At 40.5% G+C, this 14,089-nt stretch overlaps 1 protein-coding gene across 2 annotated transcripts in view; it reads left to right on the top strand.

Annotated features, from left to right (window-relative positions):
* The window catches only part of MRPL1 (mitochondrial ribosomal protein L1), a 145,574-nt gene extending 134,014 nt beyond the window's left edge, over positions 1 to 11,560 (top strand). The window contains exon 10 of one of the 2 annotated variants that reach the window (XR_012131707.1): positions 11,364 to 11,381. Coding sequence is in view for 1 of the 2 variants with exons in the window: in XM_073237420.1 (XP_073093521.1) it covers positions 11,364 to 11,419 (56 nt within the window). In the remaining variant the exon portion in view is untranslated. Of the gene's footprint in view, positions 1 to 11,363 lie in introns of both variants that reach the window. The other variant, XM_073237420.1, reaches the window with a different exon arrangement.
* Positions 11,561 to 14,089: the final 2,529 nt, after the last annotated feature.

Here is a 14,089-nt window from a genome sequence, read left to right as displayed (position 1 = left end):
AAATCCTTCCCCACCACTGTGCCAGGTAAACTTCTGCTCAGGTCTCAGCCTAGATTTCACTTGTTCCAGGAAATCTTTCCTAATGGCAAAATCTGAGTTAGGTGCTACTTCTGTGAACAATTATTGTACCATCTGCTTACCTAGTATTAATACTTACTGCATTGTATTTTATTGTACTGTAACAACTTACCTCTAAGAGCTAGACTGTGAATTCCATGAAGACAGGATTTATGTCTGTTCTTAATTCTATGATTTAACTAATTAGATTGGAAGCTCCTTGAAGACCAAGTGCACAGTATGTGCTCACTAACTGAATTTTAAATGCAAGAATGGGAGAAATAGAGTAATTAACAGCTGAAAGACCTCTCAAAGACTGTGATGACATCATCAGTCCCTAGTTCCCCACCCCTGGAAGTATATTCATTCAGCAAATATTCCTTGATCTATTGTATGTCAAGCACCAGACTAGGTATTTCCTGGAAATGTGGAAATAGTCTGTTTTATTTGTCAAAAATAATACATTTTCCTTTATGTTACCTTATAGTATGAGAGCCCTAAATTAGCATGTTATCAAAGAAGTATACCATAAGTTAAAATTCTGTGATTACAATAAATAGACTCATGCCTGACTAACTAACCACTAGGGAGATTTATTGGAAGGATACTAGAGGTAGGCCATAGAATATAACTGAACAACCAAACTTTAGAAAGCTGTGGAGAAGACAAGTACCATGACAGCTGCAGATTTCTCAGCCTCAGCAGCTCACAGATATGATTATAAAATATGTTTCCATCAGATTACTTAGGTAGGCCCTAGGTGTGTCTGTTCAAGAGTCAAATACTTGGGAGAAAAAAATTGGCCAGGATCACCTATCTCCCTGGTCAAGATCAGAGAATAGTCCTGAAAGAAGGTGGGTAGTAGGAGGGTGTTCCAGGAATTCAAAAACAATGTCTGCTACAGTCATGAAAATATCTCTCAGGGACTAAAGCTCATGGAGGAGGTATCTTAAAGGCTTAGCTTTTTAATGCTTATTTTTTAAATTAGCTGTTTACTATGTAGAAGATCCAATAATCCAAGTAAGATTTCAACTTTTGTATCTGATTCATTAATTTATGATTTGTAATCATTCATTTATCAAACAAAGAGGAACTATCATGACAGATAGTACTAAGCAACAGGGTTATAAATATGAATTAACACAGTCCCTTCCTTCAAAGAACTTGGTCTTGTATGAAAATAAGGAAGGATAAAATGGAGAAATTGGAGTAAGCATCACAGAAGTGGTTAAGCTAGGATGGACATTAATTAACCCACTAGACAAGCAGTGGGAAAGTTTTAGAATTCCAGCAAAGAGAGTGCCAGATGAGCAGTCACCTAAGAACTGAATGTAGTTCAGAATTTCAAGAATACAATGTGTTCTTATATATGTTTTTTGGGAGAGATGGAGCAGAGAGATGGTTAGTGGTGAGACTGGACAGGCAAACAGGAGCCTGACCATAAAGGGCTTTGGATACCAGGATCAGGGGTTTAAATCTCAGCTTACATACAATGGGAATGCATGAAGAGTCATGAGTGAGGGACTGTGATAATCAGATTTCTATATTAAAATAAGCATCTGATGGCTGTATATCAACAGACTGAATGAAGGAGAAATTCAAATGAAAGTCAGATTTGCTGAGTACTATCTGGTAAAAGCAAGGAGAGAAGCGCTAAAGCGTGAACATAGGAAATGAATTGGGAAAGGGGGGAAGGAGGCAGCTAAGGAACATATTTAGGATGTACTAGGCGAGACCTTATAATGGGGAGTGTTCTTTTTAAAACTTTTTTGGTGTCCAGCAACAGAAAACTGAATTCAAATAATAAAGGAGTTCACTGGCTCACATACATGGAAAATTCAGAGAAGGGAAAGTGTTAGTGTCAAGAGTGTCCTTTAAAAAGTTCGTTTCACCTTTCAGTTCTGCGTTCCATAGTGTCAGCCTGGTTTCAAGCCTGGCTTCCTTCCTGGTGGAAAAATGATGGCAGCAATTTCAGGCCTCACTTCAGAAAAATGTAAGATCCAGAAAGAGAAAGTGTGGGTGGCCTTTGAAGGCTTTCTTAGAAGAGAGAGAGAACCAAAAGTTATCTGGGCCCGTTCCTGGCCTAAACCCTATGGCCAGGAGAATTTCAAATTTGCCCAAACTGGTTGATCTGAACCAATCACTTTAGCAAGGAGGACAAGCCCACATCCGGGAATAGGGTCGACCTCTCACAAGCATAAGACTCTCAGGAATGGGATAGATTCCACACAGAGAGCTTTGGCAGGAGAAGATGAATGCTAGGAAAGTCTACTCAGAGAGACTTTTTGCTATGGGAGGGTGTGTATTCTCCCCAAAATACTGTTGTTGAGAGGAAGAAGATGTTTACTGTGGGAGGGTGTGTGTATTCTCCCAGATATTGATGGCGAGAGGAAGAAGAATATGCAGAGATGCAGGGTGAGGGGAAAGATTTTTTCTTTTTTTCCTTTCTACTTTTCCATCCTCCTTTCCTCTGAAGATAATTAAGCATGTTTATAGGCTCCTACTTTCATTTACCTCTCATTAGCCAGCACCGTGTCACATGGCCACACTCAGCTTCAGAAGAGGCTCAAAAAGTAAGTACTTGCCTTGTAGCAGAGGAAGCAAGGGAGAGAGGAAATGGGGAGAGCTGGAGAGTTAGCTGAACATAAGAATTCGCTGTAAGTACTTGTTTTGAAGTCTTTTTCTCCCAACCATCAAGATTTTGGGAGTGTTGATTCTTTTTTGAGTTTGAGATGTTGAAATCATATAATTAACACTGTAAGTATTATTAAGTCAGAGTTCAACAAGGTAGGGGAAAGAAAATGCATTCCCTTTCTTCTTAGGGAGATTACAAAGTGAATGAGTGGGAAGTGGAAGCACACGTTCTAGATTTTACTTTGCAAGAGAATGCTGAGGCAGGAATTCTGCTGGATGGACCTCCAACTCACATGAAGTGAATTGCTCCAAGGGATAGCGATGAGCACTTGAGTCACAAAGCACTGAGTCCTAGTAATCAGTGTGTGACCCAGTAAGTCACTCTTTGATCCAGCACAATAAGAACCATTCCCTTGAAGGAGTAAAGTGTCAGCTTACATATGAAACTCTCATACCAGTATTGTGACAGCTGACTCAAATGGCTATGTGATCCCAAAATGCTGAGCCTTGTTTCTTCAACCAGAGACAGCATCAGAAATGATGATGAATAAAAATGGATCTAAAATGTAAAGTGGATGATCCAGCCAGTGCAGACTGCCTTTTCACTGGCAGGAGAGCTTCGCTGGCTATGGCTCTCCTTTGTAAGACAGCCTTCTTGACAGCACCCATCAAGTCGGAATATGTGCAAAAGCATCTGCGGATCCCGCCAGCATCTATTGACCTAACATGATTCATTCTTCATCATTTACTTCCTGAAAAATAGAAACGAAGTCAGAATGATTGAATGCCTTGAAAGGGTGGGTGTTCCTAGCTCTGGAAATACGCACTGCTTTGCTTCCCATTTACTTCTCATCAGTGGATTTGCTTCGATAGTCGTCCAGCAGCAGGGACCGTTATTGCAGGAAAGTGTTCCATGATGCGACATTCATTCAATTTTCTAAAGCTAAGTGTGAACCCTGGACTTTTTGGGTCTCTCTCTAAAAATATAAGACAAGCACCTACATTTGAATAGGTATTAGACACATTAAAATTTGGAAAACTCAGGATTATACATATTTAGTGACTGCAGTACCTTATTTTCCATTCTTCAAGTGAAAAGTCCTGGAAGTATCAAAGACAATTAAAATTTCCTGAAAACTTCCAAATGTTATTTATATTATTTTATGTACTTCAGTATTATCTTCTATGGACCTACTATGGAGTAGCAATACCGATGTTTGATCTCACCTTTCTACCTCTTCACAGGCCCATGTGAAAGGAGGAAATAGCAATGGAGAAGGCCAAACTGCCTGAGTAAGAGTAAAGGGAGAAGGAAAAGAAGTGTCTAGATAACACACAAACTCTGCAGTTGATCACTGAATTAGCTAGTGTTGATTATTTCCCTACGGCATTATAAACAGATATGCACATCCCAATCTGTTCTTCTTGAACCAGCACCTTGTATGACAGTATTCTATGATCTGAACAAAGGCACTAATTTTTTTATTGAAGTATCATTGATATACACTTTTATATATTGGTTTCAAGTATACAACATAGTGGTTCAACAGTTACCCATATTATTAAATCCTCACACTCACTAGGGCAGTTACTATCTGTCAACATAGGAAGATGTTACAGAGTTATTGGCTATGTTCTCCATGCTGTACTACTATCCTCATGACCAATTTATATTATGATTGAGAATTTTTTGGCCCTTTTATCCCCCTTACCCTCTGCATGGTAACCACCAGTCACTTCTCAGGGTCTACAAGTCTGCTACAAAGGCACTGATTTTAATTGCATGGAAATTGATATTTACTGTAAGCTTTTATGAAGAGTAGTTATTCATCTTTACAAACTTTGATTTGGGTTTAAATGTATCTGATTCCTAGGGTTCAATGGTAAGAATGATTCTGTTCATTAGATCCACATTTATATATCTTTTTTTTTTCAATTTTCAGATTCCTGGTACGTGTGTAGTTTTGCCTACCCACAAAAGTTGACTTCAAGGTTTTGGTTAGCTTACCTCCCTTGTAATATATTGCTGCTTTATTGCTCCTAAGGAAATTCAGACACACTATCTGAATCTTTGTTTCCATAACCAGACTTGGCCTTCTTCAAGGTTGGAGATTCAGTCTTAATCAGCTTTGCAATTCTCCTAACAAAGCACAATGCCTGGCTCATAGAAAGCACTCAAATAGAAGTTGAAGGAAATAAATACAGCCCAATAGATGATTTAGAACAAATGAAATAATTTGTCTACATCTACATTTCTTTATCTGAACAAGAGACAAGTAGTTTGGTTTACATCACAGGTGTATGTATTTTGAAGACAGTCTGTAGGGGTAGGAGATTAATGAATCACAAGATGATTCTGGTACAAAATTTTAGGGAAAAAAATCACCACCTCGTTCTCTAATGTAATGTGTGCATAAAATCCTGCTCCCTTTGTTTAGCTGATGTTGCAAGTACCTGAGCAATTTGCTGTCCTACCTATCCCTGAATCTATATGGTATTAGTGCTTTACAGTTTTCTCATTTCCAGTGAATAACTGCTTGTCAGATCTAGTATAATCTCAGAATTTAATTAGGAATAGAGCAAAAGTCACTTGGTGTCTCACTGAGTGGGCTGAGGGGTGCTGAAGGTGATTACATTTTTGCTTGGTGCCCATTGCTCATTTTATTTTATTTATTTATTTATTTATTCATTCATTCATTCATTCATTTATTTATTTATTTATTTATTTTGGAGGGCATCTCTCATATTTATTGATCATATGGTTGTTAACAACAATAAAATTCTGTATAGGGGACTCAATGCACTATCATTAATCCACCCCAAGCCTAATTCTCAACAGTCTCCAATCTTCTGAAGCATAATGAACAAGTTTTTACATGGTGAACCCATTGCTCATTTTAAAGGAGAACTTGAAGCTAACAATGGCATGAGGCCAGGGGTGTGTACCTATCTGCCATCCTGGATAGCTGAAGCTACCACATCAACATTGATGAATATGCTGTGGCAGATGCAGGTTTTTAGAAACCAGTTTAAATGATTAAATACTTTACTTAATGGGGGGTTTCTAGGATGCACTCCCAAACTTCACTTTCAGCCCATGGTCAAGGGATCCTCAGGCAACTAGACAATCCTCTGTGACTCTTTTCACTCTCATTGTGATTTAGAGTCTTCATTTAAAGTGTCTCAACCTGCCTTAAATATGCTTTTAACCTTTAACCCAATAATTCCCTTTCTGGCAATTTAATAGAATGAAATCATCAGAAATCCATTCAGATATTCATGTATAGATATTTGTTTTAGTGTGTTTGTAATATCAAAAACCTGGAAACACTCAAAATGCTTAAGTAGGAGATTTATTAGATAGTGATACAACCACTCAGTGAAATCCTGTGTAGCCACTAAAAATAATTTATTATATAATATGAAGTAAAGAAAGTAGAATACAAATATATAGTCATTATTTTGTAAAACAAACTCTACATATATCTAATTTTGGAAAATGTATTTATGTTAGGTTAGTGAGATTATAGATGTCTGCAAATACTCTTCCCACTTAAGCCTATCTGTATTTTCCAGTGTCACGTCAGAGGGGCATTTTCAGCTCCGGGCAAGCTCAATGAGACTGAATAATGACAATGGAATGTTGGGGATAAAAGGGTTTATACCAAGCTTTTTTCTTGCAGTGGCTGGTCAAGTGCTAGAATCCCATATGCATATGGCAAGTTTGCAATCCGCCTCAGTCTCCACCAGCTGGGGAGAGGACTGGGCGGAGCTCTTTATATAGCAACACAGACAATAATGGTTCATTGCCAACAGGTGTGTAAGCATGCACTTACACAGTGGGCCAATTATACCATTGCATGTGTGCAGCGAACAAGTAGATTAGGGTCAGGTAAGGATCCTGGTCATAGAAACTTCCATTTTCCCTACATTCAGGTTTTCTGTAATTTATCAAAAAGTTTATTTTTCAATAATGAATTAGTTCAGCTATTCTTTTCTAAGTGATAACCAAAAGGCAGTGATTCACATGAGAAAGTTTGGGAACTTCCTATGAAGCAGACACTGTAGAGGTGAGAAGCAGGGGTGATGTGGCTAAAATGAGAGTTTCTGTGGCCAGGATTCTCACCTGGCTGTGGCTGACTAGCTCACTGCACACCTGAGGGCAATACATGGCCGTTGACTCTATAAAGAGCTCTTCCCAGTGCTCTGGGTGTGACATGGTGGCAGGGCTGCAATGCTGCAGGAGAGCAGAGCAGAGGCTGGAGTGGTGGCAGTGCCAGGGACAGAGGCCCAGAGGATGGTTGTGCAGGATGACTGTGCAGAGAGGCCTGGAGGACAGCTCTACAGACAGAGGGGCCCAGAGGCAGAGACTGGCTTGCTGCATACAGACTCTCTCTGAATGAATGGGATTTTAGTGACTGACCTGCCACCTGGAAATAAAGCTGGGTATAACCCTTTCACCCCAAGAATGTTTTGCTGTCAATTTCTTTGGTCACACTGAATCCATAGTGAACTTTCCTGTGACTGAAACCCATTGGCAAGACAGGTGACAAGCTCAGCAGGGTCAAGGTAACCAGTGTGGAGAGGGATGGCAGACAGATTTGGGGCACTCTGGCCTGGGGATCTCTGAGAAAAGGTGACAATTCTATGCCAAATAGAATACATACGGAGGTCAGTGCTGCTTTCAGATGAGAAACTAATAACACATTGTTGATGTTAACAAAGAGATAGCCAGGTCTGGCTCTGTTGACTGCAGTGAAGTGAGCCAAAAGGGGCAATCTTGGGTTGGGAGTTAGAGCAGTTATCCATGTAAGGAAGGGTCTGGAAGCAGAGAGGGAGGGACAGAGCTTGTTTTAAGTGGTGATGGAGGGGAAATGAGCCTAGCAGGCAGACCAAGAATGTTTCCCTCCAGATCGGCAGCACACAGCAATGGAAAATGACATGGATGAGTAATATTTGGAGATCCAAATGCAGCAGAGGGAGCCTTGCAAAGTTCAGTCTCCCTCGTCACTCTTCTGCTCAAAATCCTCCAGGTGCAACTCAGTTCACTTAGAGTAAAGCCATAGTTGTAAAATCTATATTTTAAAAGGAAGCAACCTAAGTGTCCATCAGTAGATGAATGGATAAAGAAGACGTGGTACATATACACAATGGAATATTATTCAGCCATAAGAAGAAAACAAATCCTACCATTTGCAACAACATGGATGGAGCTGAAGGGTATTATGCTCAATGAAATAAGCCAGGCGGAGAAAGACAAATACCAAATGATTTCACTTATATGTGGATTATAAGAACAAAGAAAAACTGAAGGAACAAAACAGCAGCAGAATCACAGAACCCAAGAATGGACTAACAGTTACCAAAGGGAAAGGGACTGGGGAGGATGGGTGGGAAGGGAGGGATAAAGGCAGGGAAAAAGAAAGGGGGCATTATGATTAGCATGTATAATGTTGGGGGGGGCATGGGGAGGGCTGTGCAACACAGAGAAGACAAGTAGTGATTCTACAGCATCTTACTATGCTGATGGACAGTGACTGTAATGGGGATTGTGGGGGGGACTTGGTGAAAGGGGGAGCCTAGTAAACATAATGTTCTTCATGTAATTGTAGATTAATGATAACAAAAAAAAAAAAAACCACCACAGGAAAAAAAAAACTATGACCTCAGAAATTGGCTTGAGGTATATGTTGCGCCTTCCCTACAGTTATTGGACTGCATGGGAATGACAGACTTTTCCAAGCCCTCAAAGAGCCACAACTACTAAACTTGGAAACCTTGGCACCTACAGCATATTTTACCCAGCAGGGGTTACAAGGGGAAACCTTGATAAGTAGAAACCAGGTGGAATTTAGGTTTGGGGGCTATAGGGAGTGTGGTGAAACCGAGCATTTGGGTCCAGAGCATCAAGTGTCATCGTGTCCTTGGGGTAATTCCTTTGTGCAGAAATGGAATCTTTTGGTTCAAACAAAGAATGTCACAAATGTGCTCAGCTTCTTCAAGCAGGTTTAAGTACTGAGACTGCATTTGAGACTTACCTGCCTGCATTTCATTCACTTGGACCTCCAACATCTAAAATTATATCACAGTCACCCTGCTATTATCTGGTTGGCTGAGTGGGTATGTAAGCAACCACTGTGGAGTAGTAGGGTGGGGAAAGAAAGAGATGCAGAGAAGAAAAGAAGGAAAGGTGAGCCTCTTGGGTAGTGATGTTAGAAGGTGGTCCTTAGAAAACTCAGGGAACTAGTCAAGACGGTATGTGGCTGTACCCTGACCTGTTTCAGCAAAGCAGAGTCAAAAGTGCTGCTGTTTGGGTTCTGAGTGAACATTTTGATTGTGCACCCAGGACCCCTTGATCTAAATCTACCCCAACTTTTCTGAGGTCAGACTGACTCAGTGAGGGAGCTGAGAATAGAGCCTCTGAGCAGCTGATGCCTGCCTGTGACCTATCTGTTAAACCACACAGAGCAAGGTATGTGCCCACAAAGGCTTTTTTATTATTTGTGATAGGAAACAGGGCTTGCAAAGTTTAGAAACTTTGAATCAGAGTTTCAGTCTTTGCAACATGAACACTGACCCCTACACAAAACATATATTCCTTTTTACTTTTTAGGAAAAAGGACTTTTCAAATAATAAATTGAAGTAGTCAGAGATGTTTTCCTAGACATGAATGGTTGTTTTAAAGCAGTATTTTTTTCTTAATTGAACATAAGTGAATCTGAAAGGCTGTATTTAAACTGTCACGTACATTTCTAACTCACCTTCTCTATCTAACTCAACACAGAGAGATCCAGCAGTGAAGCTCCAGCTGTGCTCAGAGCTTATCATAAACACAAGCCAAGTAACCACATAAAGTTCTTGATTCCACCTGCCAGTTTTTGCTATGTTTTGACTTTGAGTCAAGTGAAAGAAGTCTTGTATAGTACCTGTCATAGGGCGGACCCAGCTAGGCTAATAATTTTGTGTTTCCATAAATGAGTACTAAATAAATACTTCTCTAGCTGAGTGTGGCAGGGAGTAAGAGGACTTCTGTGATGGTACTTGGCATTTTCTATCCTGTGATATGCACTTTGATAGCTATAAGACATATGTGGGTATTTAAATTCAAATGCAAGTTAATTTAAGATTTATTTACTCTAGCCACTTTTTAAGTGCTCAAAAGCCACATATAGGTAGTGCTATTGTATTGGTCAGCCTAATACAGAATCCTTCCATCACTGCAGAAAGTTCTTCTGTACAGCACTGTTACGTCTCAATGTATGCCCCTCACAGCAATGCACAACCCTGCAGTTCATCTGCTGACAAGAGAGTCTGTCTACTGACAAGGCAGTTGAATAGCAATCTATAATACTCTAACATTCATTTATTTAACAAGTATTTATTGAGCACTACAACATTTCCTGGCTCTGCTTGCCAGCAAAATAGGTACCTGTGGCTTCAGATTGCAAAAGGCCCTGAGATAGAAAATGGAAAGACTAGTGGTGGTGTTTCAGGTGATTATCACTGGAGATCAGAAGTGGGCTTAGGGAATGTGACCCAGGAGTACCTGCTACAAGTACTTTGTAACTGTAACTATTTTGCTTTTATTTTAGCATTCACCATTATTAATGATTTTAAATGTTTTTAGTATCCAACAGTAATGCCATTCTAAGCATTCACTTGAATGTGGTCCAAATGATACTAATGAAAAAATGGTCCTGAAAATTAATATTTTTGGAATAGAAGTTAAATGTGCTAAAATATAAGGCCAACTAGCACAGCAAGCTATTACTTTGGGGAAAAGCATGCTACGATATATTGGAGATAATATTTAGACAATATAAAAAAAAATAGGTAACAGTGGTGGTAGATGCATGTGTTATGAGAATTCATCTCTCCCTAGTTTCCATTTTTTTCCTATGAGGAAAAGAAATGCAAGGCTTAAGGAGCATGATGACCGTCCCACAGGATGGCCCAGAGCAGCTTTCTCCATCCGGAGCCGGTGCTGGTGAAGGCTCCCTGTGGAATGGCACCCTAGGCAGCTGCCCGGCTAGCCCACCCGGATGGTCAGCTTTGGTCTGGCACAAGGTAGTAAAAAGTACCGTGATTGCTCCATAGTACCCATGTCACCCCTCTTGCCTTGGATAGAAACCATGTGGCTGGGTAGGACCAACTTTTTCCCTAGCTCTAGAGTGAGTTCTCAGTGGTCTACCTCTGGGTATGTTACTGATTCAGGCACAGACTCGTTTTCCAGGGCTGGAATTATTGTGGTGCATGACTTAACTGGCCATTTTCTTCAAAAGTGTGAAAATCCAGGTAGTATGAAGTGCCTGTTTTATGATCGGAAGGAAGGGGAGTCCCTCCTCTCCCCAATGTAGATGAGAAAGTGCGTAGTCCTGGCTGCTGGCAGCCACCTTGCTACCCTAGGAAAACTGGCCTAATAAAAAGCCAGTAGATGGACACACAACCAAGGGAACTGTAAGCAGTGGGAAGCAATGGCCCTGATGATACTGCAGACCTTTGGTTGACACTGACCCTGATGTGTGCCCTCTTGTCTTGTTAGTTGTGTGAGTCAGTGCACTTCCTTATTCACTAAGCCAGTGTAAGCTGAGAATGTGCTTCAGAAAGCTTCCTAACTGGTCATTTAAAAGACACTTCAAAGTAAATGTTCCTTTCCCTTCTTTTCCATCAGTGGTGTCTTCAGAGCAATCACAACTTCAAGAAGAAGGTCACACAAGAAGCCAATAGAAGACTGCTTTTTCCATGCCTCAAATCAATGTTCTGATCTTTTTCCACTCAAACTATCTTTTTTTCTTTTTTCTTTTGGTTAACCTTATTGTTTTTTTATTAGTCCCCAATCACTGGCAATTCACTTCTAAATTGATCTTCAGTGCTTATAAAGTGAAACATCATCTAGTATGCAGTTTAATTACTGAATTCTGATTGCTTACATAAATAAACAACTCTCTGTATGTGACAGTCTGGGCACTGCTGACCTCAAATTGGTCGAATTCGCTTGTGGTCCCAGTGGTGGTCAATGACGTGCACATGTAGAAGTTCTGATATAATGATGCTCTGGGACAACAAAGTAATGTTGCGTAGTTTCATATTTTACAAAGTACATAATTGATTCCATTTGTCCTAGATATATATCTAACAATGTCTCTTTCAACAGATTCTGCAAATTATCTCCCAATAGAAATGACTGAAAATAAAAAAAGCATTTATATTTTATAGTTCTCATGAAGACATTTGTGTAAATGACATGTGTATCAGTTTGGACTCTTTCTGTTTCCAATGGTGAGAGACCCAACTTAAATTGGTTTAACAGAGAAGGGGAATTTATTGGCTCAATAACTGAAAAATCCAGAGGCTTCAGGTGGAGTAGGATTTGCGGGTCAAACAGTGCTCTCAGGGTTCAGCTTCTCTCTGTCTCCCTCTGAGCTCTACTTTCTACTCTTCTGGCTCCATTCCCAGTCTCCACACAGGGTCCTCTTGGAAGCTCCATGTTCTCTCTTATTTCAAAGTCCAACAGAAGGGATGTTCTTTTCCCTCAAAAACTCAGAGAGATTCCAGAATTTAGGGCTTTTGGTATTGATTGGCATGAAGCAATTACTGTGCCCATGGGATAGAACTCAGAGCTTTGCTTGGAATAGGTCATATTCTCAATCTCTGCATTCAGTGGAGGAAAGGTAGTTCTTTGGAACCACATCCACGCCTGCTGAAAGAAACGAATTCCTAAATATGTATATATTGTATATTCTTATCCTTAAAAAGGGGATATGGGTGACAGGAAGTAAAACAACTATGAATCATCAGAAAGTGAGGCCTTCATAGCATTTGTGTCTTTGGTCTCCAGGGAGCTTACAGTGGTCTAGCCTAGGCCTTACACTTACCATAATGCCACATCTCTGCTACCAAATACCATGGTATATTTTTCCCCTACATATATGTGTAACAGTAACACTATTATACTGTTATATAACAGTATACAACAGGAATAGTAGTGTAGCTTCATTCAGGTACCCAGTCCCGATTCCAATGTGTGTAAATATGTGGGAGGGGTTCTTCCCACACATATTTACACCAAGCAATTCTTGAACACCAGCAGGGAATTGGAGAACTCAACTCAATTATGTTGCTATGTGCCCGGAGACAGCACCAGATTCCCAGGTTCAGGGCTCCATCCTACAAGACTGCCCTCCACCCCCTGTTCCAGGTGCTGGTCTCAAGCCCCTGGCAGTTACCTGTTTTTCTGGCCTACTGGCTACAGACTGGAAGTTCCTACCACCTCCCCCTTAGGGTTGATTAATTTACTAGAGCGGCTCACAGAACTCAGGAAAACATGTTTACCAGTTCAATAAAGGATACCATAAAGGGCACAAGTTAACAGCCAAATGAAGAAAAACATAGGGCAAGGTCCTGAATAAAGGAGCTTCTACCCTTGTAGAGCTTGGGGCCTGGCTTGGTGGCATGCGGAGGCGTTCTGGCTCCCCAAGCATCGAAGCGCTCTCCAGCCAAGGAGCAGGATCCAACAGAGCAGACAGAGAGGGCTCTTCTCAAGGTTTTGTAAGGGCTTCATTGCACAGTCCTGATTGACTAAATTATTGACCATTGGCTGATTCAGCCTCCAGCCCCGGCCCTTGGGGGGGGGTCTAAAGTCTCGCATTAATATGTCAAAACACCTTTAAGAGTGCAGTGTTGTCAGGAACTGAGGAGGAAGACCAAATATACCTGGGAAAATATATATTTGGTCATATGAATGACTAAGTATGTGTTTCGTATTACTCATGATATCACACATGCCTTCCACATTCAGGTCCCTAAGAAGTAAACAAGTTGCCTTTTGGTGGGGCTTCTTTACCTTTCCTTCTGGCCTTATTTGGGTCCCATCTGAGCACTACTTTCTCTGCAAGTTCAATTCTTGTCTTGTCAGCGAAAGTTCATGGTTGTATGTGGAACCATTAAATCCATTAGCTGTTTATGTTTTCTTTCTTTTTTTTCTAACCAATTTCATTAGCCTCACAGTAGGCTAATGAATACCAACAAAAGGCTAGGAAGAAAATACACATTCTGCTTGATAGGGTCTGAGGCACCTGGCTGACTGATTTTGATAAACAGAAAATAACGTAAGAACAGGGAGAGGGCATTGGAGCCATCCAATATGATGCATAGATCTGGGTTTTTTTTCCCCCAGAATAGGGTTGAACTCGTTCTGGTATATTTCAAGGTCTTTAGAGTGCTTCTGGTTGATATGTCTTGGGACAGTGTCTTAGAGAGGGGTTGGTTTCGTTTTTAAGAGGTAGTGGAAATGAAAGAGCATTTCCAAATCTGTTAAGTTAAAACTGCCCACTGAGAAATTTGCTGAGCTTCTCGTTTGGCTGTTAATCAAACAATCTAAAAATAAGGGCTGCTTTA

The sequence above is a fragment of the Manis javanica genome, chromosome 5 (genome assembly GCF_040802235.1).
Source record: "Manis javanica isolate MJ-LG chromosome 5, MJ_LKY, whole genome shotgun sequence".
Classification (NCBI taxonomy): Eukaryota; Metazoa; Chordata; class Mammalia; order Pholidota; family Manidae; genus Manis; species Manis javanica.
This window is presented reverse-complemented; position numbering and strand designations above follow the sequence as displayed.